Here is a 26,761-nt window from a genome sequence, read left to right on the forward strand (position 1 = left end):
TGCAATCGATTAAATAATTTATTCCGTGCCATTTTGAGGCAACATTGGGGGAAATGTATCACCCAAAAACAGGCAGAAAATGGCGTCCAAGCTCCTGTGAGGAATGAATCAGCCCGTTTCCACAGGCTGATAAATTCCATCCGTGGAGTTTGGTCGCCCTCTTCTTGCTCTTTCTGGTGCAACACCAGGTTTTGTCAGACCAAACAAGCATTGACGTGATGGAAGGACTGCTACAATGTGTCCTTTTTTCGGTCGGGGGCGTTCCTTCACTGACGTCACGTACGGACTCGTCACCAACTCAAAAACAAGACTTCCGGAATATTCAGCACGAGTCTTAAAACGTAAAATATAGCTATATGCGGTGGAATCTTTGTAAAATACGCTCAGCAGAAGTCATTTGAAGCCATTTTACAAATGATGGACACAACTTGTCCGGAGGCGTCGCTTGTCCTTTAAGTAACGCTTATGCGCATGTTGCTCACGCAGGAAATGGGTGCCGATAAGGCGGCCATGGACATCAGCATCTTCGTCAAGCTTCAGAAACGCGTGCGAGACTTAGAACATGAGAGGAAGAGGCTGCAGGCCAGCCTGGACAAAATCGAGGAAGCATCCAGAAACAAGGTTAGCGCGATAGCATCGTTTACTTGTTAGCATGGAGTGAAAAAAATATGGGAAACAGTCAAGATTCACCTTTTCACCAATTTTTATTCTCCTCTAGTATTTCCTTCAGTACTGCTACTAAGAATTATTTTCAGAATCTATTTTCATGACAGTCCGTTTGTCCATTTCAAAATAAAATCATATGAACCGTTCCCCAACCGAATGCTACTTCCAGAACTGCGAGGAGGAAACAGTCAAGCATCTCAAAAGCGCTGCTGACGCAGAGCAGGACGCAGCAGACCTGGCCTACAATAGCCTGAAGGTACTATCATTTCGATAGACAGTGATACCTCGGCTTACGAACGCTTTGGCTAACAAACTTTTCGCCATAAAATTCACGAGAATCTAATCTTGGCAGATGAACTACTTTTTAGGGAAATACACGTAGCGCCACAATGGCTGGCGAACTAGTTTTCGATGGAAGAACACTAAACCACACGGTCGAACAGTGCCACCGTAGCAGCCGGACTACTTTTCCACACAACGTTCTTTGAGTGCAGACATGGTTTGTTATCGAGTGGAGTACTTTTGCTTTTTTTGGGGACCGAAAAAGACCCCACCACAGGCTCGTGTTTAGCCGACGTTTATAATGGTTTCCTATGGGAAATTAGTGTTTGGAAGACACACTTTTCGCCTTACACACACTTTCTGGGAACCAATTAAGTTCGTAAGCTGAGGTATCACTGTATATATATATATATATATATATATATATATATATATATATATATATATATATATATATATATATATATATATATATATATATATATATTTCCCCCCGAAAACATCACAGCCATCTTTTCTGACATCTAAACAAACCGTTCGCAGCGTCAAGAACTGGAATGGGAAAACCAGCAGCTGAAAAACGATCTCAACGAGTTGCGTCGCAGCGTGGGCGAACGGGCGACCGACGCCGACGCCTCCAAGCAGCTGCGCGACGGCTACGACATCCTGATGAGCCAACTGAAGGCCGCCACCGAGGAACTGGACGCGCGAAAGGAAGAAGTGGTCATACTCAGGACGCAGATCGTCAGCGCCACGCAGCAACACGACCATAATAAACACGTAGAGGTCAACCCATGTGTGGACGCAGGTGTCCAGTAGGTGGCGCTGTGTGTTTATCGTGTGGCATTTTTGTGTGTGTGTCTTAACAGGAGAACGACGGCGTGGACGAAGTAGACGAGGCGACTCTCCCTTCGGATAAACACCAAGCTTTGATGGTCTACCAGCAAATGTGCCAATCCAAAAAGTAGGTTGACTTCATTCTACATCCAGATGCAAATACAATAGATAGCCAGCTAGCTAACCAATAGATAGCTAGCCAACAGATAGCCAGCCAGCTAGCTAGCCAATAGATAGCCAGTCAGCTAGCTAGCCAATAGATAGCCAAGTAACTAGCTAGCTAGCCAATAGATAGCCAAGTAACTAGCTAGCTAGCCAATAGATAGCCAGTCAGCTAGCTAGCCAATAGATAGCCAGGTAACCAGCTAGATAGCCAATATAGCTATCTAGCCGAATAGATAGCCAGCTATCTAGCCAATACTGATATATAGCCGAATAGATAGCCAGCTAGCTCGCTATATAGCTAATGGATAGCCAACAGATAGCCAGCTAGCTAATGTAAGCCGAACCTGCAGAAACAAAATATTAGCTAATTGATAGCCACCTAAACTATCTAGCTATCCATATAGCCAATAGATAGCTAGCTAGAGATATCTAGCTAGGAAGCCCATAGATAGATAGCTAGCTAGATATCTAGCCACGATACTCATTTTTCTTTTGCTGGTTAGGCTCCTCGAATGCGAGCTTCAATCTCAGGCACGTCAACACGGCGAGGAGGTGGAGGCGTTGCGGGTCGAGGTGGAGACGCTGAAGGCCGACGTGGAGAAGAAGCAGGAGGCGCTCAACTACACCACGTCTTTGTCGCCGGAGGCCCTGCTGGAGTACAGCGTGCAGTTGGAGATCACCAGGCTCACCAACGACAACCTGGTGAGTGCAATGCAAAATGTGTGTGTGTGTGTGTGTGCGTGCGTGCGTGCGTGCGTGCGTGCGTGTGTGTGTGTGTGTGTGTGATAGGCGTTTGCATGTTGATTGCGCGGGTGACGTGTTATGTTCCTCAAACAGGACTTGAAGGAGCTGGTGGAGAAACTGGAGAAGAACGAGCGCAAGCTCAAAAAACAGCTGAGGATCTACATGAAGAAGGTCCAGGAACTGGAAGGTACTCGAAACATTGAAGGCATCAGCATCATCGCCATAGTAACGGACTCCCTTGCCTCTTTTTAGTGAGTCACAGCGGCAATCGCGCCAGATCCGACCTGGGTCGCCACGTGACCCTCCAACGCAAGGAGAAAGACTTTGAGGGCATGCTGGAGTACGACCAAGAAGATGAAGTGATGCTCCTCAAAACGCTCATCACAGGTCACACGCGTTGCTTCTTCTTTGGGTGGAGATACGCGATTTATTTATTAACTCATTCACTGCCGTTCCGGAATTTATTTGGGAATTGAAAATATGATCGGAGCGCCATTCCGGAATTTGTTTGGGTTTTGGTTTTTCTTGCGGTGGTGCCGATAAAGTGCCGGTCAGACCTCTGGCAATGTTTTTCCCTTCCACGAGGGGGCGGCATTTGCCTTTTGTCCAGCTTTGTTCCAGCTTCAGCTGTTGTTTTTGCGCTGGTGGTTTTTTTTGGCGTGGAGACTCCTGGCAAAATGAGCTATCTAGCTAGCTAGCTTGCTATTTGCTATCTAGCCGGCTATCGAGCTATCTATTAGCTATATAGCTGACTCGCTACCTATCTAGCTAGCTAACTATTAGCTATCTATTGGCTAGCTCGCTAGCTTTCTATCTATATGAGTTACTTCCGGGTTCCGTGAATGCTAGCGTGTGTGGCTGCCGCTGCTCACCCACAGAAAAACGTATTCTGTGACTCTAAAGTGACCTTGAAAGTTTTGAAAGAAGCTTATAAATGAAATGTATTATTATTATTACTGTATATATTAGCTAACTAGCTAGCTTTCTCTCTATTTGAGTTACTTCCGGGTTCAGTGAACGCTGGCGCATGTGGCTGCCGCTGCTCACCCACAGAAAAACTTAATCTGTGACTCTAAAGTGACCTTTAGAGTTTTGAAAGAAGCTTATAAATGAAATGTATTATTATTATTATTATTATTATTGTTTTTATTATTATTATTATTATTATTATTATTATTATTATTATTATTATTATTATTAATATAATGACCCCAACTTAGCGGCCCCGGATGTATTGAACAGATATGCGTCCTATCATGTTGTCGGGGACCGTCCCGTGTCTTCCGGCGTACATCCTCTTCATGTGCGTCCGCCACGCTGACTACGTCAACGACGACCGCAAGGTGGAGTCTCTCCTCACCGCCACGATCAACGCCATCAAGCGAGTCCTCAAGGTGAGAAACCTCCTCTCACACATATGTCACGTGATACTTTTTCCTCTCCCACGCCTGACATCCTCGTCGTTTCCAGAGGAACGAAGACTTTGAGACGACTTCTTTCTGGCTAGCTAACACTAGCCGACTCCTGCACTGCCTCAAACAGTACAGCGGCGACGAGGTGACACCCACGCCGAAAATTGACGCCATCTTGACACTTTGAAGTTGACTGCCTGCGTGTTGTCCGTTAGGCCTTCATGGTCCAGAACACCTCAAAGCAGAACGAGCACTGCCTGAAGAACTTCGACCTGGCAGAGTACCGACAAGTTCTCAGCGACCTGTCCATTCAGATCTACCAGCAGCTCATACGCATCGCCGAAGCCACCATACAGCCCATGATTGGTCAGTACATATCGCTGGCTAATGGCTATCTATTCGCTAGCTATTAGTTATCTATTCGCTGGATAGTAGCTATCTATTCACTAGCTATTAGCTATCTATTCGCTAGCTAATGGCTATCTATTCGCTAGCTAATGGCTATCTATTCGCCGGCGAATGGCTATATATTCAGTGGCTAATTGCTATCTATTCGCTGGCTAATGTCTATCTATTCGCTGGCTAATGGCTATCTATTCGCGAGCTAATGGATATCTATTCACTAGCTAATGGCTGTCTATTCGCTGGCTGATGGCTATCTGTTTGCTGGCTATTGGCTAGCTATTGGCTATCTATTCACAAGCTATTATCTATCTATTCGCTGGCTAATTGCTATATATATTCGCTGGCTAATGGCTACCTATTCCCTGGCTAATGGCTTCCTATTCGCTGGCTAATGGCTATCTATTTGCTAGCTGATGGCTATCTGTTCACTGGCTATTGTCTATCTATTCGCTAGCTATTGGCCATCTATTCGCTAGCTATTAGCTATCTATTTGCTAGCTGATGGCTATCTATTCGCTGGCTGATGGCTATCTATTCGCTGGCTATCTATTCGCTGGCTAATGGCTATCTGTTTGCTCCCTACCCGGGCGCCATCTTGGACTTCCCATTGTCAAAATTGTGCTTGTGTAGCCTGTTATGACCACTTCCTCTCGTCTCATTTTGTGCGGGTCATCAGTCTCGGCCATGTTGGAAAGCGAGAGCATCCCAAGCCTGGCGGGAGTGAAGCCCGCCGGCTATCGCAACCGTTCATCCAGCATGGACAAGGACTTGAGCGACGGCTATACATCCGGCGGCTACACGCTACAGGCGCTAATCCGCCAGTTGGGCTTCTTTGACGGCGTCATGCGCGACCACGGCTTAGACCCCGAGATCGCTGGCCAGGTTGTCCGTCAGCTCTTCCACTGCGTCAACGCCATCACGCTCAACAATATTCTGCTGCGCAAGGACGTCTGCTCCTGGAGCACCGGCATGCAGCTCAGGTGTGTGGAAGAGAGCGTGTGTGTACAGTGATACCTCGGTTTACGAACTTTTTGGTTTACGAACGTTACATTTAGGAAAATTTTACCTTGGCATACGAACTATTTTTCGGCATACACACGGAGCGCCACGATGATGTGTCGTTGGCGAACGAGCCCTTTCTCCTAACAAGAAAATGGCAGCCGACTGTTTTTGTCCTCTATTCCCCGCCCCCAGTCTTCGGTTAAAGCCACGTGATTGGTCAAGAACGCAGCAGTGAGGGGAGGTCGTTTAAACATTAAAGTGACAGGCAGACGACAGAGAGAGTGAGAAAATGGATAGAAAACAGTGAAATTTGAACTCGTTTCAACTTCAACAAACAGAACACAATTGATGAGGAACTAGGTAAAATTATCGCAGAGAAAGCACCTACAAGGCATCATTCTTCAAGATGGTGGAAGAAGAAGGCTACGTTCCTCATCAAGTGTTTAATGCTGATGAAACCGTCCACTCCATTCCATCAAGCCATCAACGACCATCACAAAGGTAAATAAAACGACTTTATTATACAGTAGTTTATTTCTTTAATTATAATACAATGGCACATTTATTATACATAAAATGAGGTATATTTTGTGTAGTTTTAAGGCTTAGAAAATTAGAAAATTAGATTTCATGGGGACCTGGGAACGGATTATTCTCATTTTAATGGTTTCCTATGGGAAATTAATTTTTGGGATACACACTTTTCGCTGGGAACCAATTAATTTCATAAGCCGAGGTATCACTGTACGTTAGAAGGAGGGAGAGAGTGATATACCTTGGCGTGTGTGGTTGCGTGTGCAGGTACAACACCAGCCAGATGGAGGAATGGCTGCGTGCTAACAAGTTGTACCAGACGGGGGCAGCGCAGGCACTCTGTCCCATCATTCAAGTTGCTCAGCTGTTGCAAGTCAAGAAGAAAACCTCGCAGGATGCAGACGCCATCTGTTCACTGTGCACTGCCCTCAACTCCCAACAGGTAGACCCCCCACGCCCCCCCCCCATTAGGCCCCCTAAATCACCAAGGCGACTGACCCTCTCTTCCTCTGTGCTTTGCAGATCGTCAAGATCCTCAATTTGTATACGCCGCTCAATGAGTTTGAAGAGCGGGTCACCGTGTCCTTCATCAGGAACATCCAGGTGACACACTTAAACCATCGCTTTTTTTTTGTCATTTATTTTTTATTAGCAATGAAGAAATTAGCCACATGTAGCATTTTAACATAGCATGTTTTGCTGAGAATACTGATGAAGATTTGGGGCACTATGTACTTGGCTATCTGTTAGCTATCTATCCAGCTAGCTAGCTAGCTATTAGCGTAATTCAATCAATTCAGCGTAAGAAACCTTAGATTATCTTCTTTCATTGGAAAAAAGAGTTAATTCCTAAATTATATGGGACTGGAGTTATTGGAGATTGAAATGGGGGCAGCTGTACAAAATATAATACAAATATATTGTTGTATGTAGCGCTGAAGCATAAACAAAGCGCTAACATAGAAAAAAATGGAAATGCTGCCCCCCTTGTGGAAAAGAAAAAAAAACATTGCCAAAGGCCATGGCCAGCGCTTTATCGGCACCCAAACAAGAAAAAAAAAAAAAACTCGAACAAATTGGGGAATGGCGCTCTGTGTCATATTTTCAATTCCCGAATAAATTTGTGAATGCTATCGCGCTAGCTAGCTATTTGCTATCTACAGTATTTGCTATCTAGTTGGCTATCTATTAGCTATATGGCTACCTGGCTGGCTGGCTATCTGGCTGGTTAGCTATTAGCTAAATTATTAATAGCGAATGACAGTGTTCCCATACGTGTCCATGCAGAAGCAACTCCAGGACTCCGAAGCAGCTAGCGCCACTCAGGAGGGGGGCGTGGCCAAAGAAGCCCCCCAACTACTGGTGGACACCAAGCAGACGCTGCCGCTGCTTTTCCCGTACGCGCCGTCGTCGCTGGGCCTTGAGACACTCCACATTCCCGCCTCGCTTGGACTCCACTTCCTCGTCAGGGTCTGACCTCCAACCCCTGACCCCCCTTTGCCCGCCCCCGCCAATGGGAGGTGACCATTATTTATACAAATGGATTTCAACCTGAAGAGTTTGGTTTGACCGCGAGTCTACATTTGCACTCATTTTGTAAAAATACATTCAGATTCAAACAAGACGTTCCGTTCACAACTTAATTTATTTGCGACGGAAGAATGTTTTCGCGATATCATTCATATTCGTAATTTATGTCCTTAGTCCACGATATCAAAATAACTATTTAGTAATTTCAAAGTACACTGCACCATGTAAACGCCAATCCTAAAGTGGATTTTTTTTTTTTTAGCCTTTCCTAATTAACCATTGTCACAATTCCTAAAGCCTGAATATTGGATGGATTATGGATCTAGTTAGCTAGCTAATACATAGCTAGCTGCCTAGCTATATGGCTAATAGCTATCTATCTATCTATTAGCTATATAGCTAGGCAACTAGCTATCTATTGGCTAGCTAGCATATTCACAATTCCTAATGCTTGAATTTTAGATGGATCATGGATCTAGCTAGCTATCTATTAGCTATGTATGCACCTAATAGATAGCTAGTTGCCTAGCTATATAGCTAATAGATATCTAGCTAGTATATTCACAATTCTCAAAGCCTGAATTTAAATGGATCGTGGATCTAGCTAGCTAGCTATTAGATAGCTAGGATAGCTGGGCAACTAGCTATCTATTAGTTAGCTAGAATATTCACAATTCCTAAAGCCTGGATTTTAGATGGATCATGGATGTAGATAGCTAGCTATGAGCTATATAGCTAGGCAACGAGCTATCTATTAGCTACCTAGATCCATGATCCATCTAAAATTCAGTCTTTAGGAATTGTGAATATGATAGCTAGCTAATAGCTAGCTAATAGCTAGCTGGCTAGCTTAGAGCTTCCACGCATTCTTCATCATGAGAATGAAAAAAGCGTCGTTATCGATGGAGGCGCTGACTCCACAGTAGTAGTTGATGAACTCTTCATGCGTTACCTGCGTGATGACAAAACGGCAGCAGCTTGTAAATAATAATAATCATCATAATAATACATTTCATTTATAAGCGCCTTTCAAAACTCTCAGGGACACTTTACAGTCACAGGATATTTTTCTGCGGGTGAGCAGCGGCAGCCACACGTTCACCTAATCTGGAAGTAACTCAAATATACATATATAGTAAAAAAAAAACTACGAAACAAATAATATGACAACACGAAGACACAGTCATCATTATTAGCGTCATTATTAGCATCATTACTAGCGTTATTATTAGCATCATTATTAGCATTATTAACATTATTATATTATCATTATTATAATTATATAATTCTAATTATAGAAGAAGATATAATTATATTATATTATGTTTTGTTGTTATTATTTTAATCATGTGCTATCTATTAGCTATCTGGGTAGCTAGCTATGTATTAGCTATCAAGCTGGCTGGCTATCTAGCTAGGTATCTGTTTGCTATCGATTGGCAAACTAGCTAGCTTTCTATCAATTTGACTTACTTCCGGATTGAGTGAACGCTGGCGCGTGTGGCTGCCGCTGCTCACCCGTAGAAGAACTTATACTGTGACTGTAAAGTGATCTTGAGAGTTTTGAAAGGCGCTTAGAAATGAAATATATGATTGTTACTGTTATTGTTGTTGTTGTTATTATGATGAAAATGATTATTATTATGATTATTATTATTATTATTATTTAACTGAACTATGACATGCTTATTTTTAGGAATCCCAAAACAGACGTCATCTACGTTTCTTACCTTCCCGTCTTTGTCGTAGGGCGAATCAAAGCTGTCAAGGAAGCTCCTAAAAACCTGCTCCTCGCTCCATTCGCCGTTCTGGTATTTGGGATGATATTTCGCATTGTAGACACCCCGAAGATCGTCCACGGTGATCACGCCATCTTTGCTCTTGTCTAGTTTATGGAAGGCCTGCATGACCACGTCTTTGCGGGCCTTCGACATGGCGGGCTGTCAAAGACAAAGTCGCCAACAGTCGCTAGCGTAACTTTGCGAGGATATGCTCGCTCGCTTGCTTAGCATGGCGCGTTTACCCGTAGCGTGATTAGGAACTCGTCAAAATCGATGGCGCCGTTACCGTCGCGGTCAAAGCGCTGGAAAATGGCCACCGCTTCCTCTTTGTCTAACAGGAGGCCATATTCGTGGATTCCCTTAAGGAACTCCTTCAAATCCAGCGAGCGGTTAGCGTCGTCGTCCATGATCCGAAACGCTCTGAGGGACAAAGTCAAACAAATCCGATGAAGAGTGAAAACCGGAAAACCTCAAAACCAAAAGTTAGCATCAACAATAGCACTAAAATACAATGAATTATTATTATTTTTATTATTATTTATAGTTATTGCTATTTTTGGAATTCGGGGATCGTAGTATAATAATCCGTCGTGTTTCCTATTGGATGAATAATTGTTAGCTATCTAGCTAGGTGTTACCATTAATAATGGTATTAATAACATTAATACATAATAATAACACTAGCTAGCTATTTATTTTCATCTGGCTAGCTAGGTATTTAAGCGACTAGCTAGCTAGCAATTAGGCTTATTACTGTCTAGCTCGCTATCTAGCTATGTATTAGCTAGCTAGCTTTCTATCTATTCGAGTGACTTGCGGGTTGAGTGAACCCTGGTGCATGGCTGCCGCTGCTCACCCACAGAAAAACGTATCCTGCGACTGTAAAGTGACCTTGCGAGTTTTGAAAGGTGCTTAGAAATGAAATGTATTATTATTTTTAGCTATCTATTAGCTATCAATTAGCTAGCTAGCTCACTTTCTATCCATTTGAGTTACTTCCGGGTAGAGTGAACGCTGGCGCAAGTGGCTGCCGCAGCTCACCCACAGAAAAACTTATCCTGCGACTGTCAAGTGACCTTGAGAGTTTTTAAAGGCGCTTAGAAATTAAATGTATTCTTATTATTATTTTTATTATTGTTATTATTATTATTATTACAATCATTGGTTTATATAGCGCTTTAACAATAGCTGAAGCTGGAACAAAGCGCTAACATGGAAAAAAAGGGTAATGCTGCCCCCTTGTGGAAAAGAAATAAAAAACATTGCCAGAGACCATGGTCAGCGCTTTATCTGTGCCCAAGCATGAAAAATCAAAACCCGAACAAATTCGGGAATGGCGCTTTACGTCATATTTTCAAATCCCGAATAAATTCGGGGATGGCAGTGAAAAAAAAATCTGTTGTCCGTGTTTGTGGGTGTGGCTTGTCGAGTGAAACAAAACTATGCCATTTGATTGGCTGACTTCCAAACAAGCACACCCACTGTCAAAAAGTAGCAAGGCGTCGTCTCACCTTCCGAGACCTTTGATTCCAGCTGATCCCTTAGCCAAACATTGCAGGCGGAGTTTCTCCAGCGGGTCGGAACAGGAAGTCAGCTGCTGTTTGGCTTTGAGGGCCATCTCACGGTCGTGTCTGGAAGTTCCTGCCATCTGTGACGCCCGCCTCGAATGTACTCAAAATACCTTCAATACGCCTCAAAAAAAAAATCCACGTCCAACGAGCATGTGAAACGTGAGTACAGCAGTTGCCTGAAGCGCCGCCGTCGCCACGGAAACGTACCTTCCTCTTTCCCCGCCTTCTTTGAATGACTCGCTGATTGTCTGTCGAGAAGGTGCAGCGTGACCAATCGCGCTTGTGTTACTTGAGCAACGCCCCTCCCCCCCCTTTAGCCCCTCCCCGTTCAGATTGTTTTCCCCGGAGAATGAGCGATGATTGGACAAAAATCATACAAACGTTAACCCTTTGAAGGTCTTAAAGGACAACCGACACCATTTTGTTTGTTTCCTAACTGACATCAGAAAAACGTTTTATAGCATCTAAAATAGCCAAAACACGCAGTATATTTTTTGTCAAATGAAAAACACCGATAAAAATGACTTAGTGTGCCAAAACTAGTTCAAAATGACCTCTGAGATGCCGAGTTTCAGAAGGTCCCGCTAGAGAATCAAAACAGTGGCTTCAGATTCGGAGAAGATGCTTTCTTGTTACTCATCCAGTTATGAATATGATTCAAATAGTTCCGAAGATGAAAGCATAATTGTTTAACATCGATTAAAGAAGTGCTTCCGTCTCATTTTGAGGCGTCTGGACTCCAATGTAGCACCCAGAAAATGCACAAGATGGCGCCCAAGCTCCGTTAGAAATGGGCTGATTTGTCTGTTGGGAATTTGTGTCAACTAGTATCAAATAGTAGTCTTGGTGCAACACACAACAATTCACCATTGCGTGATTTATGTGTTTTCCTTTTAATTTCGCCTTCAACACGGATCAACATGAAGTTTTCAGACCAAACAAAGTACCCAAAATGCATCGTGTGTCGCTTTCTCCGTCAGGGGGCGTTCCCTCCGTGACGTCACGTCAGGCATCGTCATCAACTCGAAAACAAGACTTCCTGAATATTCAGCGTGAGTCTTAAAAGGTAAAATATAGCTATATGCGGTGGAATCTTTGTAAAATACGCTCCGTAGAAGTCATTTTACAAATTATTTGAAGTTATATTGAGCCACGACAGATCTCGCAACTACTATCAGCAGTCATTTCCCCCTTATATAAGAAGTGGTGCGTAACCCCAGCTTCTACTCTAGCGCCTTACAATGTAAAGTGCCTTATATCAGTGTGTGAAATAACGCCTGCCCGGACGCCCGTGGCGTGCAACTCTTACGTCGGGCGTACAACTTACAAAACGTCTCCGCCCGCTTGCTATCTAGCTAGCTATCAACTAATTCCACTTTGAAAGCTTCTGTTTTTCAGGCTGCAAGTCTACGGCTCAAGCAAGAATATGGCGAGAGACGAACAGCCAATTGTTCATTGACCCGATTTATTGATTGCACAAAAGGACCAAACTACAGCCATAAATATTACCTATAAATATCCAATCATACAACAGCTTGTGTGGCACGTGAACGAAAAGAAACGACACGACATCAAGATCCAAACTTCTCATCTGTTTACCACATGTCCCAACGTCATTCAAGAAGCGGAATGTGTCGATTTCACCGATGTCCCAGCCGGAAGCTGCGGAGGAGGAGGAGGTCTGATTCCAGTGTTAAAAGGCATCACGCCCGCTGACCCGGCGTGATGCCGTTCTTCGGGTTCAGACGTCGTCAAAAATGCGGCTGCGAGATGACGACATGGACAGGTATCGTCCACCTGCGGGTCTGGACAGATACGACAACCCGGATAATCAGGACGGAAATCCCCCGGAAAGCCCAGTTACAAACCCATTGAAAAAAAGATGGGGTTAGCTTAGCATTTACCTTCCTGGATCGCGGTTATCTCCATCGTCCACCGCTAACGAATCGCCGTTGAAGTCCAGAGGTTCTTGATCCTGGAGAAGCTCGATGCGGTCGCGTTCCGCTCGATTGCCAGAACGGCCAAACTTGCCCGCTGGTAATACAAAATGCATGATGACCTCAATGGGAGGGACGTAGCGACGCAAGCTAACGGCTAATTTTACCAATCATCATCAACAACAATGCTAAAGATAAAGCTCCATTGAAAAAAAAAAAAAATCAGCAACCTCGGAATGGATCACCTGGATCTGAACTGCCATTTTTTTAGACTCTGACGCTTGGCCACATTCACAAATCAAACACCGAATGACGTCCAATGCCAACATCTTTATCATTCTGAATCAAAAACAGCAAACCCCTTCACTAAATCGCCATGGTGGGGTGATGTTCAATTTGGATCGTTCCTACAACCGAATTCTTAGGCAAACAGGAGATGAGGTGATACCAGATCAAATGGGGCAAACAGGCAAGCAGCAAAAAAATAGTTAGCTGATGAAGCCTCTTGGATAAGAAGCGAAACGTCCTTCAAAGAAGTACAGATGACGGCTGAAGAAACCTGGGAAAAAAAAGACCCAAAGTAAGCAAAAGAATGCTAACGTCTATTGTTGGCGCCATCCGAGTAGCTGGTCTCCTTCATTTCATGGCTGTTCCTCCCCCTGGTGCTCAGTTCCTCCCTCGCGTTACCGTAGCGCTCCTTCCACTCCTAAAAAACACCCACACGGAAACCACATGCCATCAAATCCACAGATCCCGGACCACTTTCTGGACCCTCAAGTTGACTCACCCGCCGTCTATTCTCGCCGTCTTCCGTCCTTTGGCGTTTTCGCTTCTCTGCAGGGCATATAGAGACACACGCGGAAGTATGACGGCTCCCGTTGTAGCGCTAGCATGCTAACACCGACCTCGACGAATCAGCTCCTTGCCCTCATCCACCAGGTCTGACGTTAGCTCGCTGTCGCCCATAAACTGCTGGAAGCCGAGGAGGTTGAGCAGGCGGGTTCCCAGGCTGAGCGCAGACGGAAGAACTCCAGATTACAGTGATACTTCGGTTTACGAACCCCTTGGCTTACGAACTTTTCGGTTTACGAACGTTAAATTTATGAAAATTTTACCTTGGCATACAAACTATTTTTCAGGATACACACGGAGCGCCACAATGAGTGATGTGTCATTAGCGAACGAGCACGTTCTCCTAAAGAAAATGGCAGCCGACTGTTTTTGTCCTCTATTCCCCGCCCCCAGTCTTCGGTTAAAGCCACGTGATTGGTCAAGAACGCAGCAGTGAGGGGAGGTGGTTTGAACATCAAAGAGACAGGCAGACGACAGAGAGAGAGTGAGAAAATGGATAGAAAACAGTGAAATTTGGACTCGTTTCAACTTTGATAGTTCAAAGGCAGAGTGTAGACTGCAAGGTTAAAATTCCCATCAATCAGGCTCCACAAATAATCCGCACAAGCTATCTGTCCACTTGATGCAAAAAGTCTTTTACGTTTCCACGTTTTCCCACCGAAAGGGATCCCAGGGAGACCACAAGCCATCAACGACCATCACAAAGGTAAATAAAATGACTTTATAATACAGTACAGTTTATTTATTTAATTAGAATAGCATAGCACATTAATTATCCATAAAATAAAGTATATTTCGTGTAGTTTCAAGGCTTAGAAAAGTAGAAAATTATGTTTTATGGGGACCTGGGAACAGATTATTCTCATTTTAATGGTTTCCTATGGGAAATTATTTTTTGGGATACACACTTTTCACCTAACTCTCTGTGTGGGAACCGATTAAGTTCGTAAGCCAAGGTATCACTGTATCGGCAGGAGTTTGGTTACCTAAAGTAGGTGGCGATGCACAAGATGACAATCAGCATAGGGTAGTAGATGTAGAAGCCATCAGCTACGAAGGATAACACGCGCATGGACCCCATGATCTGCCAAACAGGAAGTCACCATGAAGGCCGCCGCCCATACAGGAAGTAAAGCCACGGAACGTCGATTTACCGAAGTGTAGGCCGTCTGCTCTCTGTGCTGGTGCGAGATGGCGGCGTCCATGTGGATCAAACCCAGGAAGTTGAGGCACAGAGGCGGAGTCAGGCGGCAGAAAAGCCTACAAAAAAAAAATGGCCGCCAAAGTTTAGCCATCACCTCCTAGCGACGGCGCGCGCGTAATAACACGCGTGTTCCTCACATGCCGCTGAACTGCAGGCTGTACGCATCCGTCTGGTGATGAGGCGCCAGGTAGTAGAAGTTGAAGACTCGGATGCGGAAGACGGTGGAGTAGACGCAAGTGCACAGGAAGAAGATGGTGACGAAGCACGCCATCTGGTGGACACACACAGCACAACAGCTTGCACACCAGAACAGGTGAAGATTTAGCTTCACTATTTGCTATCTTTTAGTTAGCTACCGAGCTGGCTATCTATTTTCTATTCATTTGCTATGTGTCTATCTAGCTAGCTATGTAGCTATCTGTTAGTTAGCAACCTAGCTGGCAATATATTTGCTATCTATTAGCTAGCTACCTAGCTGGTTATCTATTTCCATTCCGTCTAGCTATCTAGCTATGTAGCTGGTTATTCATTAGCTATATGGCTATCTAGCTAGTTAGCTAACTGTCTAGCTGGCTATCTATTAGCTATCTGTTAGTTAGCTATGTAGCTGGCTATTTAATAGCTATATGGCTATCTAGCTCGTTAGCTAATAGTCTAGCTGGCTATCTATTAGCTAACTACCTAGCTGGCAATATATTTGCTATCTATTAGATATGTGTAAAGCTAGTTAGCTATGTAGCTGGCTATTTACTAGCTATATGGCTATCTAGCTCGTTAGCTAACTGTCTAGCTGACTATCTATTAGCTACCTAGCTAGCTTTCCTTTTGCTATTTATATGCTTTCTGTTAGCTATCTGTCTAGCTACCTAGCTGGCTATCTATTTGTTATCCATTTTCTATCTATTAGCAAGCTACCTAGCTGGGAATATATTTGCTATCTATTAGCTAGCTACTTGGCTGGCTATCTATTTGCTATATAGCTAGCTAGCTTTCTAGCTAGGTCACTGAGTATACTTGACGTTTGGACTATTATTATTATTATTATTATTATTATTATTATTATTATGAAAACTTCAAGTTGTCTACAATTAAAGGGTGTTTTCTGGGCATTTTTAACATGGTTTCGGGTCATTTTGACCCGAAGACCATAAAAGGGTTACATTTGACACGCTGCAAATGTGAAATGTAAAGTGTTGCTAAATTTATGCTATTTAAATGTATGCTAAATGCTGAATCATCTTCAATACTTTTTCTACCTACAGAAAAACGATGCTATCTAGCCAGTTAGCTAGCTAGCGGACGAGTCGGCATCTCACCTGAATGTAGACGTAATTGTAGTCTCGTTCGGCCAGTTGGATGAAGACGGCGAAGAGCGACAGGACGGGTTTGGTGCTGAAGAAGGTACACTCGGACCAAACCACGGCGACGCTGAACAACGCCAGCACGACGGCCAAAGCGCGGTAGAAACCGCGTTTCAGCAAGCACTCCCAGTACCATTCTAAGACAAATCAGTTGGACTTTTTGGTTTGCTCGGACGGTTGCGCGGACGCAACGGGATTCGGACCTGCGGTGGGCGTGTACACGTATCTGCTGAACCAACCCGGCGGCACGGCGGGGGGGAAACTGCGGACGAAACGCCGCGAGGAGCTGCTCTCGTTCTTGGCTACGTCCTCTAAGTGGAAAGCTTCCTGCAGCAGCATGTGCCACTGCACCCGCGTGCGCTTCTGACGTTGAACGGCGTAGATCACCTGCGTACGCCAACATGTCAACATGCCCCCACCAAGATGGCCGACGCCCACTTCTTGTTACCTGCTTGTGTAGCTTGACCAAACTCCTCTCGCTAGGGAACGCCTGCTTGTCCTCAAAGTCCTCGTAGTCATCCATGTTGCGGCCCAGCTTGTCCTGGTAGTCCGTCGGGCACTAAAGGGGCGGGGCCCAGGTGGGACAGATGAGGGAAGGCAACAGCGACGGCGCATCGGTGACATCGATGCGACTCACCTTCCTGAGGATAGTATCGACGCTCTTTCTCAGAGGATGGTTGTACTTGATGGCCTCGCTTACTTTTCGCACCTCCTGGGAACAGTGGATGAGGTCCTAATTAGGGATGGAAACAAAAACTGGACGGATTCTAGAAAATTCTAGAATTTTTCTGGAGGAAAGTTAACCGTAGATTTCCCAGAAGAACTTTCCAGAAAACCCTGCCAAGTGCGACTCTATTCAGGACTCTTAGTCTTCTAAACAAACATCCGGACATTTCATTGACCTCCATGACGTCCTCCAGGTTCTCCTCAGCGTCCGCCTTCTCCGTCATAAGCTTGGAGGCCTTGAAGTAGGTCTTGAGGAGCATGTGTCCATGTCTGGAGGCGTTCCAGTAAGACCGCGGGATTTCCACCAGGCCGTAGCCCAGTAGCAGAACCAGGAGGAACAAACCCCACGTGTTAGCCGCCGTGATGCCGATGGTCTGCAACTGGTACCTGGTAGTCAACGCGACGTTAGCATTAGCCGTAACGGGTGGAAACGCTAACCGGGAATTAGCTTCTGACCAGGACAGATGCCAATCGGGATGGACGGCCACGTAGATGAGCAGTGAGCCGAAGATGAGCAGGTAGCTTCCGTAGTAGATGGCGTTCTCGATGAGCGCCGTCTGGACCTTGCCGGCCATGGTGAAACCGCCCGAGCGTGCGTACGACTGCATGAATGGCAACAGCAACCTGGGTGACATCAGAGGTCATCAGAGGTCAACAATGACACCCCCCCCCCCAGATCACCGCCGGCGCTAATAATAATAATAATAATAATAATTAAAACCCTGTTCAACCGGGATTAACTCAAATAGATCAAGTTAGCTCACTAGCTTATAGATAAACAATAGCCAGATAGCCAGCGTTCACTCAAACCATAAGTAACTCAAGTTGGTAGAACGCAAGCTAACTAGCTAGCTAGTTTATAGCCAATAGATAGCTAATAGCTAGCCAACTAGATAGCTAGCTAGCCAGCCAGCCAGATAGCTATTGTACAGTATTATAATAATACATTTCATTTATAAGCACCTTTCAAAACTCTCAAGGTCACTTTTCAGTCACAGGATCAGTTTTTCTGTGGGTGAGCAGCGGCAGCCACACGCGCCAGCGTTTACTCAAGTCGGTGGAAAGCTAACTAGCTAGCGAGTTGATAGCCAATAGATAGCTAATAGATAGCCAGCTACATAGCTAGGTAGCTAGCTACCTAGACAATAATAATACATTTCTCTCTCAACCCGGAAGTAACTCCAATAGATAGAATGCTAGCTATTAGATAGCTAACAGATAGCCTAGCAGCTAGCCGGATAGATAGCTAGCTAGATAGCCAATAGATAACCAGCTAAATGGCTAGGTAGATACAGTAGCTAGCAATATTCTGTGGGTCCTGGAATTCAAGTGACAATGACAAAAACCCTGGCACTGGAGTGGACAACTGGGATCTCGGTTTGGTCCTCACTAGATACCGACCAGGTTAGACACTGCGAAGTCCAGTAGACCACCCGCCAGAAAACGGGCATGACGCCATCGGGGATGTAGCTCCACGGTTTGTAGCACGCCAAACGAACGCTACGAGGAGGAAGCTAGGTTACGCCACGTCGAAAGGCAGCGCGCACAAACGCATCAACCGCATCAACCTCTGAGTGGGCGGGGCGGACCCGTTCCTTGACGTCTGATTGGACGAGGTAGGCCCCGTGCCGTCAACCCGATGATCCATCTGGCACTGGTTGTAGATGGTCTGCAACATGGCCGAGTTTAGACAAGCGACTGACAAACCGGCGCGACGTGAAGAGAGGCTGAAGGCCAACCGTGGTGACGTCGAGCGGCAGGATGAAGACGATGAGGAAGCAAAGGTACCAGGCTAGCAGCGTTCCAAACAGAACCATCCGCTGCTGCTTCCGGAAATCTCCGTAGCGATGGAGAAGGAAGAGTGCCAGGATGAACACCACCACCATCTCCACGGCCAGCGCCGCCCCGCTCATCCTGACGCGCCGCCGGCCTTCGGGCCACGCCTCCGCCTGACGAACCAAGCACCAACGGCTGCAGGTAAGAAAACAAAACAACAGTGCGGTTGGGATGCTAACACTCAATGGAAAACACAATTGACTGGCTAGCAAATATTAGCATGAGACATTATCATTTTATGTCACAAATCTAAACACACGAACACTTTAGGGCATCATTCAGATAATAATAATAATAATAATAATTAATAATAGTCATAATAGTAATAGTAGTAATAATACTAATAATAGTCATAGTAATAATAGTCATAATAATAATAAGAATATAATAATAGAAATAATAATAGGAATAATAATAATAGAAATAATAATAGTAGTAATAATAGTAGTAATAATACTAGTAATAATAATAGAAATAAAAAGAATATTAATAATAAGAATAGTAATAATGAGAATAGTAATGATGATAATAATAATAATAATAACAATAATAATAATAAATTTCATTTCTCAGTGCCTTTCAAAACTGTCAAGGTCAATTTACAGTCACAGGATAAGTTTTTTCCTGTGGGTGAGCAGTGGCGGCCACACGCGCCAGCGTTCACTCAAACCCGAAGTAACTTAAATAGATAGCAAGCTAGCTAGCTAGTAAATATATAACTAATAGCTAGCGAATAGATACAAATGACAGAAAAATAAAAATTGAATATTGGAAAATACGTCACAATAATAATTCCTGGATTGAAATGTTTAAAGTTGAGTTTTGATTGTTATTATTTGAAGCTTCTCAAGAATAATTTTTACACCTTTTTTTTCTTTCGTGCACAACAACAACAAACCATTTCCGGTGCACCACATCGTCGTCCCCCCCCACTTAGTTCCGACTTTGATCGTTTGTGCGTTGTTTTTTTTTAATTAATTGCATGCATATCATTAAGATTCAGGGTCAGGCGACATGTTTTTCTGACGTCGGTGTGAGATTATTGACATCATTGAAATTAGTCAATAGCTTCGGACGAACGTTCAAAAGCATGCGGCAGCAAATGATTCCGTTTGAATTAGTAAAATAAGTAAAAAAAAAAGGAGGAAAAACATCAGGATCGTTTGTGCTAACTCGCTCGCGAGCTAGTTGCTACGGCCATAATAAATCTTCGCAAGTGTAGACGTTTGAATTCTTACCGTTTTTTATTTGTTCGCTTTTTGTCAAAACGACAAGCCGCTTGAACGCTGGCTTGAACTCAGATTAAATTAAAGCGACGAAGAGCTCGGGGGAGAAAAAAAAAACACCGCAAATTGGAATGACGCTGTCATGAGCCTCCACATCCGGGTTGGGGATGACGTCAGTATTACAGAGGCGCATGCGCAGTAGTTACCCCTTCGGTTTGAAAAGAAAACCATCAACAAACGCGGCCTAATCTCGGAATATCTGTATATTTATGAATCCTTGGTTGTCGTAAATTAGGTCGCTCTTGATTTCGAACCAATAATTAAGGATAAAAAATCCAAGATTAAAACAATGACACATTCTGATCTGAATTTTAATGTTAACATCATAGTATTTTCACACTTTGGTTTGATGACAAGTTGATAAAAAATAAAATTCATGCGTTCAGAGACAAGACATGCTTTTGTGATAAACTAAGCAAATCTAATGGCAACATTTTTATCATATAATAAGCTCTCTATACTGTATATACAATTAAATGCCGGACAACACCAACTTTTTCGATATTTTATTTTTTTCTTCTTCCGGGACACCCGCTCGCCCGTCAATTTCACACCCAACGTGTCCGGCCTCGCATGTATGGTGCAACAATTTGGCCCTGCAGAATCGTGGGCAATAGCTAGCTACTTGCTATGTATTGGCTATCTGGTTAGCTCGCTAGCTATCTATTAGCTATATGGCTATCTTGCTGGCTAGCTATCTAGCTGGCTATCTATTCGCTATCTATTAGCTAGCTAGATGACTTTCTATCTTTTTGAGTTACATCTGGGTTGAGTGAACGCTGGCGCGTGTGGCTGCCGCTGCTCACCCACAGAAAAAAGTAAAGTGTCCTAGGCGCTTATAAATGAAATGTATTATTATTATTATAATTAACTCACATTGCGGGGGGAAAAAAAATAGAAATCAATATTTTTTTTGTTCTGCGAATAAGTGTGCTAAATGACAATATCGGGATAAAGGAAGTGACATCAGTAGTTTCTGGGCTGGGTTATCCTCCAGCAACTCCAACAATAGCAAAACCAAAAGAAACAGATCATTTTGCGGCAGTCTCCATTTTTGATCATTTCAAATAAATATTAACACACACACTTTTGCTTTTTTACAGGGACGATGATGCTAACGGTATCATTAGCGCACCTTAGCATCCACCAGCAACACCCTCAAAACAGTCCGTGCGGCGGCTAGCAAAGCGCCGTGCAGCGCAAACTGGGCCACCAGAGCGCCGAAGCCACGGTAAAAGGCAGCCACGCCTTCTTTGCGGCGAATGGAGTGGAAGCAGTCGGCCACGCCGTCATACTGCGTGTTGACAGGCAGCACCAACGGGCCGCCGCCGTTAGCCGCCGCGGCGCCGTCGGTAGCGTCGATGATGGTGCGGGTACCCTGAAGGCTAAGGCGGTGCAACGCCGTCTCCAGCGGGAAGGTCAGCACGTCCGCAACCAACGAACCTAACCACGCCGCCGCTAGCTCGGGGAAGTGCGTCTCCAAGGGGTCCGCCGGGGGTTCGCTTTGCTTGGTGCGCCGGTGCAACCACAGGACGGCGCGCTGCACGGCGGTGGCGACGACGTAGCGAAGGACGGCGTGACAAACGGCGGGAAGCAGCAGGCAGCTGAGAGGGAGCAGGCGCCGACTGTGGGGGGCGCCCATGCCCAGAAGGCGGGCCAGGCCTTCGCGCATGCAATCCAGCAGGCCCGACGATGACTCGTCACGGACGATGTCGCTCTGCGGAGTCACGGGAAATCACGTTAGCATCATCCCAAGGTTGGACATTTTTTTTTTTTCAATGTAAATGTGCCATGTGACATCATCGAAACCAGCGGTGGGGAACCTATTAGTGATGGGAATTGCGGCTCTTTTTAGAGAGCCGGTTCTTTTGACTCGGCTCACTAAAAAGATCCGGCTCTTTCGGCTGTCAAATGGCTCCTCAGTTTGTTTGTTTTTTTTTGTTGCTTAAATTAACTACCAAAAAAATCATGTAAAATTATGTGAAAAACGAATTACCCGTGTAAAAAAATGCACTATATCAAATATTTTTATTTATATGGCTTGATTTATGTCACGATCTGGTTGGCGACCAACGGGTGGCGCTGTCGGCCCCGCCTACACCTGCAACGTCCACGTCGAGCCATGCGTCGTCACGTGATTGGACGAGAAGGCTCGCACTCACGTCCACGACGATCCATGCCACGTCCACTTCAGGACGTGGCACCTGTCTACCCTATCCCCCCCGCCCCGCTCATCACTGCTGCGTGTGTCTGCAATTCACCCCTCCCTCCTCTACAACGGATATCGACCAATCATGTGCGGCTTTAATCGAAGACCGTGGGCGGGGAATAGAGGACAAAAAAAAAGTCGGCTCCCATTTCCGGCTCTTTGTTAGGAATCAGCTCTCTTCGTTCACTTCAGAGATCCGGCTCGTTTGCGAATGACACATCACTCGAACCTCTTGAGCCATATATGGCTCTTGAGCCATATATGGCTCTTTTGATGATTGCATCTGGCTCGCAGATAAAACTACATCGCTTTTTCGCTGTTCGTTTCCTGTTTGGGCGGCAGTTGGTGGAAAGTGCAATTTTGATTGGACGATACTTGCCGTTCGTATTGCTAGCTTGCTAGCTAATAGATAACTAATTACTGAATGGTTGTCCACTTAGGACAGGGAGGGAAAAAAATCCCTTGAAATCTTCACAATTTGGGAATATTCTCCAATTCCTTAACCAAAGCCTTTTTTTTGTCCGCAAGCCTCAATTTGCATCTCAAAAAAAAAAGAAATGGATGAAGGCCTCACCTGAACGGTCTCGATCAGGCTTGAGCAGTAGAAAGGAAGCGCCACCACCGCAGTCAAACTACCAACAGCAAATCACATTTGGTGTCAAAATCGGATACAAAATATGATTGACGAAATTGTTGGGGTTACAAAAACAAACCCTTTGAGTAGGAAATGACCGGCTAGCTGTTTAGCGCTCCAGCGGTGAGGAATCTCCCTATAAGCACAATATCTATGCATCAATGTTGTGCTATGAGCAAAAAAAAAAAAAAAAAAAAATAGCATGATTATTGCCGGTTACCGTGGTAACGGCGTAAACTCGCTGATGATGCCCTCAGCTCCCAGTGTGATGCCGTGCACGATAAAGGTGCTTCCCATTCCCTTCCACAACGCCCTGGGACCCTGTACAGTGAAACCGACTTTTAATAATAATACTATAATAATAATAATAATAATAATTATTATTATTATTATTATTATACATTTCATTTATAAGCGCTTTTCAAAACTCTCAAGGTCACTTTACAGTCACAGGATAAGTTTATCTGTGGGTGAGCTCGTTCACTCAACCCGGAAGTAGCTCAAATAGATAGAAAGCTAGCTAGCCGGCTAGCAGATAGCTAATAGATAGCCAACAGATAGCTAGCGAGAACAGTCACAGGATAAGTTTATCTGTGGGTGAGCGTTCATTCACTCAACCCGGAAGTAGCTCAAATAGATAGAAAGCTAGCTAGCTGATAGCTAATAATAATAATAATGACAATAATAAATATAATACATTGTATTTATAAGTGACTTTCAAAACTCTCAAGAACATAGCTAATAGGTAGCTAGCTAGAGCAGCGGCAGCCATACGCGCCAGCGTTCACTCAACCCGGAAGTAGATAGAGAGCTAGCTAGCTAATAGATAATAATAATAAAAAAATAATAACAATAACAATATAATAATGATAACAATATAAAAATGATACATTGTATTTATAAGTGCCTTTCAAAACTCTCAAGAACATAGCTAATAGATAGCTAGCTCGCTAGATAGCTAGCCAGTTAGATAGCTATATCGCTAATAGATAGCTAGATAGCTAATAAATGACTGTGTCTTTGTGTTGTCATGTTATTTGTTATTTAGTTGTTTTTTTTCTCTTCAAGATGGCGCCGCGAGAGTGGCTGCCTATCCAGCAGCTCCTGTATTTTGTTTTTCTACTTCTTTCTTTCCTTTCCTCTTTCTTTCATAACTTTGCTGCTGTGAAATGTACATTTCTCCACTGCGAGACGAATAATGGTACATCCAATCCAAATAGATGGAAAGCTAGCTAGCCGGCTAGTAGATAGCTAATAGCCAACAGATAGCTAGTTAGATACCTATTCACCGAGATAGCTATATAGCTAATAGATTGCTAGATAGATAGCTAGTTAGCTAATACACTACATTACATCGGAACTGATGAGTGACCTCTTGTCAATCATTCCGCAGGGTCACGTGACAAGCCGCATACCTGAGCCTTGCTAATGGCGTACATGACGGCGAGTGCGCTGAACGGCGTCAGGTGGTCACAGCGAGCATGGTAGTTGACCTGCGGGGCGGAAAAAAAAAAAACAAAGACGGTGAGTGCGGGCGCTCGCAGGTGGACCTGGTGAAGGAGGCCTGAGGTCAAAGGTCACCTGACACTGCCGGCGAAAGACCACGCACGGGTGAGTGAGTACGTTCTCTGCAAACAGACTGCAAAAGCGCACGCGTTAGCGTCCGGCTGTCATATTGACAACAACCTTGAGAGTTTTGAAAGGAGCTTACAAATGAAATGTATTATGACTATTATTATTATTATTATTATTATTATTATTATTATTATTATTATTATAATCATCACCTGACGAATCCGATCCCGAAACCTGTGAGGCGATTCAGCTGCTCTGCAATCACAAATATACAACAAAAAAAATTACTTACCAATCACATTTTGATATAATTGAAGCAATTGATCTCATTTAAAGAGACCTTGAGAGGTTTTAAATGTGCTTATAAATGACATTTATTATTATTATTATTATTGGTATTATTAGTATGAGTATTAGCATTAGTATTCCTATTTTTACTATTATTACTATTACTACTATTATTATTACTATTATTACGATTACTATTATTATTACTGTTATTATTATTACTATTGCTACTATTACTACCATTACTAATATTACTATTACCATTACTACATTACTACTTTTACTACTACTCTTACTACTACTACTAATACTCTTACTACTACGCTTACAACGACTCTTATTATTATTATTATTTCCCGTTGCGGGTGTTTAAAAACCAGGAAATGAAGGAAAATGTACCAGCTGCACATTTGTCGTTCTAAAATGGAGCCCCGCCCTTTGACCTCACCAGCTGAAATTAATTAGGCGAGTTCACCTCTCAGAAATCAGAAAAACCTTTATTCGTCCCACAATGGGGAAATTTGCAGTCCACAGCAACAATTTGAAAGTAAACAGACTCGTGTCGTTGAGCTAAACTAAGCTAGGCTAATCTACACTAGGCTGAGCTAACGTTAGAAAGGGTTTAACTAGGCTAGGCTAAAGCTAATCTGCTCACCAGGCGGAGGCGGCCCGCCAGCTTGCCCCCCTTTCCAATCGCTCTCCCCGGACGCTCCCGGTGGCTCGTCGTAAAATGGCGTCCTCTCCCCGGTGTGAAGGTTTCGACTCCCGGGGATATCTGGCGGCGTGGTGACCCAGTGGAAATGCTGCTGCGGATCCGCTCCTCCGGTGCTCCGGAGCGAGTAAGCCCCAGAGTAGTACGGCTCATCCCGGTTGCCGCGGTAGCTGAGCCCGTCGAAGCTATCCGGTCGTCTGGACGCCATGTGGAATGAGGACCGAGAGAACCAACGAGGGACCACCGCGGTGCGGCGCAAATCAATCCGTAAACATTGATGGATGACCCGGACGGACGGCGACCTGTCAACCGTGGGCACTTAGCACCTTTGACCCGGAAGTTGTAGCTCGTCGTAGCATGTGTGTTACACTACTTAGCGCCCCCCAGCGGACTTCAACGCTAAATGTAACAACGACATCCAGTGCAGTTATACCCCCTGGTAAGCCTTTCCTTTTCCACGGGTATCATAAACAAATACAGTAACACAGTAAAATTAGAAAAACAAAATTCACAGTGGGGTTGTTCTTTCCCTCTATATTTGGACATGGATGCACAATTTCGAAAGTGGTTCTGATGGAATGTGACCAAACAATGTCCCTTGTGAGCCGAGGAAGCGAGTCTATGCCCTCCTGTGGGACACAGCATCGAACAAAGAGCAAATTAGGTCAAACGCCTCTTTCATCTAAAAACGGCCAACGTTGAAGGTTCAAAGTTAAAAACGACATTTGAAAAAAAACATGACAATGTTGCACAAATACACACACACACACATACACTCCTGTTTTAATGGTTTTGTGAGGTCCGGATAACTCCAGATAAAGTAGTGAGGACCACCGTTGCTGAGAAGTTTAGAGAAGAACTAGTGTTACATTTGAACACTAAATGTCACCCCATTTCCCACTTCAACTTCTTTAAAAACAAAAATAAAAAGTGGACTTGAAACTGAATTATTAGCAGGAGTGAGGTTTCTGAATGGGTACATTCAAGGTCCTCACCCCTGTGGTGAATTTGGTTAAAGTATCGTTTTACTTTTTGTGGTATGAACTTTTTTCCTCTCATTAAACACACATAAACACACACAGTGAGTAAAACGTGTGTGTAACTGTGGTAGATTCAGTAAGACCCCCAGTGAAATGAAAATACACACCAAAAAAATAATTTTGGGTGAATTTGTGAGGACCTCTCTGAAACTTCAACAGATGCATATATAGA

The 26,761-nt window shown here is 44.2% G+C and overlaps 4 protein-coding genes across 5 annotated transcripts in view; 1 reads left to right on the top strand and 3 right to left on the bottom strand.

The window, feature by feature from the left end:
• Nucleotides 1-7,671, top strand: part of myo5b (myosin VB) — a 28,136-nt gene extending 20,465 nt beyond the window's left edge. For both annotated transcript variants that reach the window (XM_089019769.1, XM_089019770.1), the window contains exons 26-39: nucleotides 487-621; nucleotides 836-922; nucleotides 1,492-1,734; nucleotides 1,818-1,912; nucleotides 2,454-2,652; nucleotides 2,788-2,881; nucleotides 2,947-3,081; nucleotides 3,937-4,088; nucleotides 4,165-4,251; nucleotides 4,322-4,472; nucleotides 5,188-5,491; nucleotides 6,315-6,489; nucleotides 6,570-6,650; nucleotides 7,335-7,671. In XM_089019769.1, the coding sequence (XP_088875895.1) occupies nucleotides 487-621; nucleotides 836-922; nucleotides 1,492-1,734; nucleotides 1,818-1,912; nucleotides 2,454-2,652; nucleotides 2,788-2,881; nucleotides 2,947-3,081; nucleotides 3,937-4,088; nucleotides 4,165-4,251; nucleotides 4,322-4,472; nucleotides 5,188-5,491; nucleotides 6,315-6,489; nucleotides 6,570-6,650; nucleotides 7,335-7,523 (2,127 nt within the window). In that variant the 3' untranslated portion in view covers nucleotides 7,524-7,671. The remainder of the gene's footprint in view (nucleotides 1-486; nucleotides 622-835; nucleotides 923-1,491; nucleotides 1,735-1,817; nucleotides 1,913-2,453; nucleotides 2,653-2,787; nucleotides 2,882-2,946; nucleotides 3,082-3,936; nucleotides 4,089-4,164; nucleotides 4,252-4,321; nucleotides 4,473-5,187; nucleotides 5,492-6,314; nucleotides 6,490-6,569; nucleotides 6,651-7,334) is intronic.
• A 148-nt stretch (nucleotides 7,672-7,819) lies between these two features.
• Nucleotides 7,820-11,212, bottom strand: capslb (calcyphosine like b). Its single transcript, XM_089019774.1, has 4 exons — nucleotides 10,870-11,212; nucleotides 9,601-9,778; nucleotides 9,308-9,517; nucleotides 7,820-8,529 (listed from the first exon to the last, which is right to left on the bottom strand). The coding sequence occupies exons 1-4, from the start codon at nucleotides 11,004-11,006 to the stop codon at nucleotides 8,428-8,430; spliced, it is 627 nt and encodes a 208-aa protein (XP_088875900.1). The 5' UTR covers nucleotides 11,007-11,212; the 3' UTR covers nucleotides 7,820-8,427.
• Nucleotides 11,213-12,377: 1,165 nt separating this feature from the next.
• Nucleotides 12,378-18,922, bottom strand: lmbrd2b (LMBR1 domain containing 2b). The gene is made up of 17 exons (XM_089019771.1): nucleotides 18,749-18,922; nucleotides 18,578-18,678; nucleotides 18,411-18,509; nucleotides 17,466-17,633; nucleotides 17,186-17,396; nucleotides 16,921-16,995; nucleotides 16,732-16,842; nucleotides 16,487-16,670; nucleotides 16,239-16,420; nucleotides 15,060-15,193; nucleotides 14,873-14,978; nucleotides 14,705-14,802; nucleotides 13,772-13,875; nucleotides 13,654-13,700; nucleotides 13,467-13,572; nucleotides 12,834-12,963; nucleotides 12,378-12,734 (listed from the first exon to the last, which is right to left on the bottom strand). The coding sequence occupies exons 1-17, from the start codon at nucleotides 18,920-18,922 to the stop codon at nucleotides 12,671-12,673; spliced, it is 2,094 nt and encodes a 697-aa protein (XP_088875897.1). The 3' UTR covers nucleotides 12,378-12,670.
• A 1,701-nt stretch (nucleotides 18,923-20,623) lies between these two features.
• slc25a46 (solute carrier family 25 member 46) lies at nucleotides 20,624-25,968 on the bottom strand. The gene is made up of 8 exons (XM_089019772.1): nucleotides 25,493-25,968; nucleotides 24,762-24,804; nucleotides 24,556-24,613; nucleotides 24,390-24,467; nucleotides 23,195-23,295; nucleotides 23,054-23,110; nucleotides 22,915-22,972; nucleotides 20,624-21,848 (listed from the first exon to the last, which is right to left on the bottom strand). The coding sequence occupies exons 1-8, from the start codon at nucleotides 25,755-25,757 to the stop codon at nucleotides 21,258-21,260; spliced, it is 1,251 nt and encodes a 416-aa protein (XP_088875898.1). The 5' UTR covers nucleotides 25,758-25,968; the 3' UTR covers nucleotides 20,624-21,257.
• Nucleotides 25,969-26,761: the final 793 nt, after the last annotated feature.

This window comes from Hippocampus bargibanti, linkage group LG18, assembly GCF_051943395.1.
Source record: "Hippocampus bargibanti isolate YZ-2025 linkage group LG18, ASM5194339v1, whole genome shotgun sequence".
Taxonomy (NCBI): Eukaryota; Metazoa; Chordata; class Actinopteri; order Syngnathiformes; family Syngnathidae; genus Hippocampus; species Hippocampus bargibanti.

Excerpts from the sequence above, each read along its gene's own strand:
- lmbrd2b (XM_089019771.1), bottom strand. The coding sequence starts at position 18,922 with ATGAGCGGGGCGGCGCTGGCCGTGGAGATGGTGGTGGTGTTCATCCTG. Across the intron at positions 16,671-16,731 it reads TGGTCAAGCTACACAAGCAG|GTGATCTACGCCGTTCAACG; the intron begins GTAACAAGAAGT and ends TGGCGTACGCAG. Across the intron at positions 13,573-13,653 it reads ACGGCGAGAATAGACGGCGG|GAGTGGAAGGAGCGCTACGG; the intron begins GTGAGTCAACTT and ends GGTGTTTTTTAG.
- capslb (XM_089019774.1), bottom strand. The coding sequence starts at position 11,006 with ATGGCAGGAACTTCCAGACACGACCGTGAGATGGCCCTCAAAGCCAAA. Across the intron at positions 9,779-10,869 it reads GGAATCAAAGGTCTCGGAAG|AGCGTTTCGGATCATGGACG; the intron begins GTGAGACGACGC and ends TTTGTCCCTCAG. Across the intron at positions 8,530-9,307 it reads CCTACGACAAAGACGGGAAG|GTAACGCATGAAGAGTTCAT; the intron begins GTAAGAAACGTA and ends GTCATCACGCAG.
- slc25a46 (XM_089019772.1), bottom strand. The coding sequence starts at position 25,757 with ATGGCGTCCAGACGACCGGATAGCTTCGACGGGCTCAGCTACCGCGGC. Across the intron at positions 24,468-24,555 it reads TCTTTCGCCGGCAGTGTCAG|GTCAACTACCATGCTCGCTG; the intron begins GTGACCTTTGAC and ends TCCGCCCCGCAG. Across the intron at positions 23,111-23,194 it reads GAGTTTACGCCGTTACCACG|GGAGATTCCTCACCGCTGGA; the intron begins GTAACCGGCAAT and ends TTGTGCTTATAG.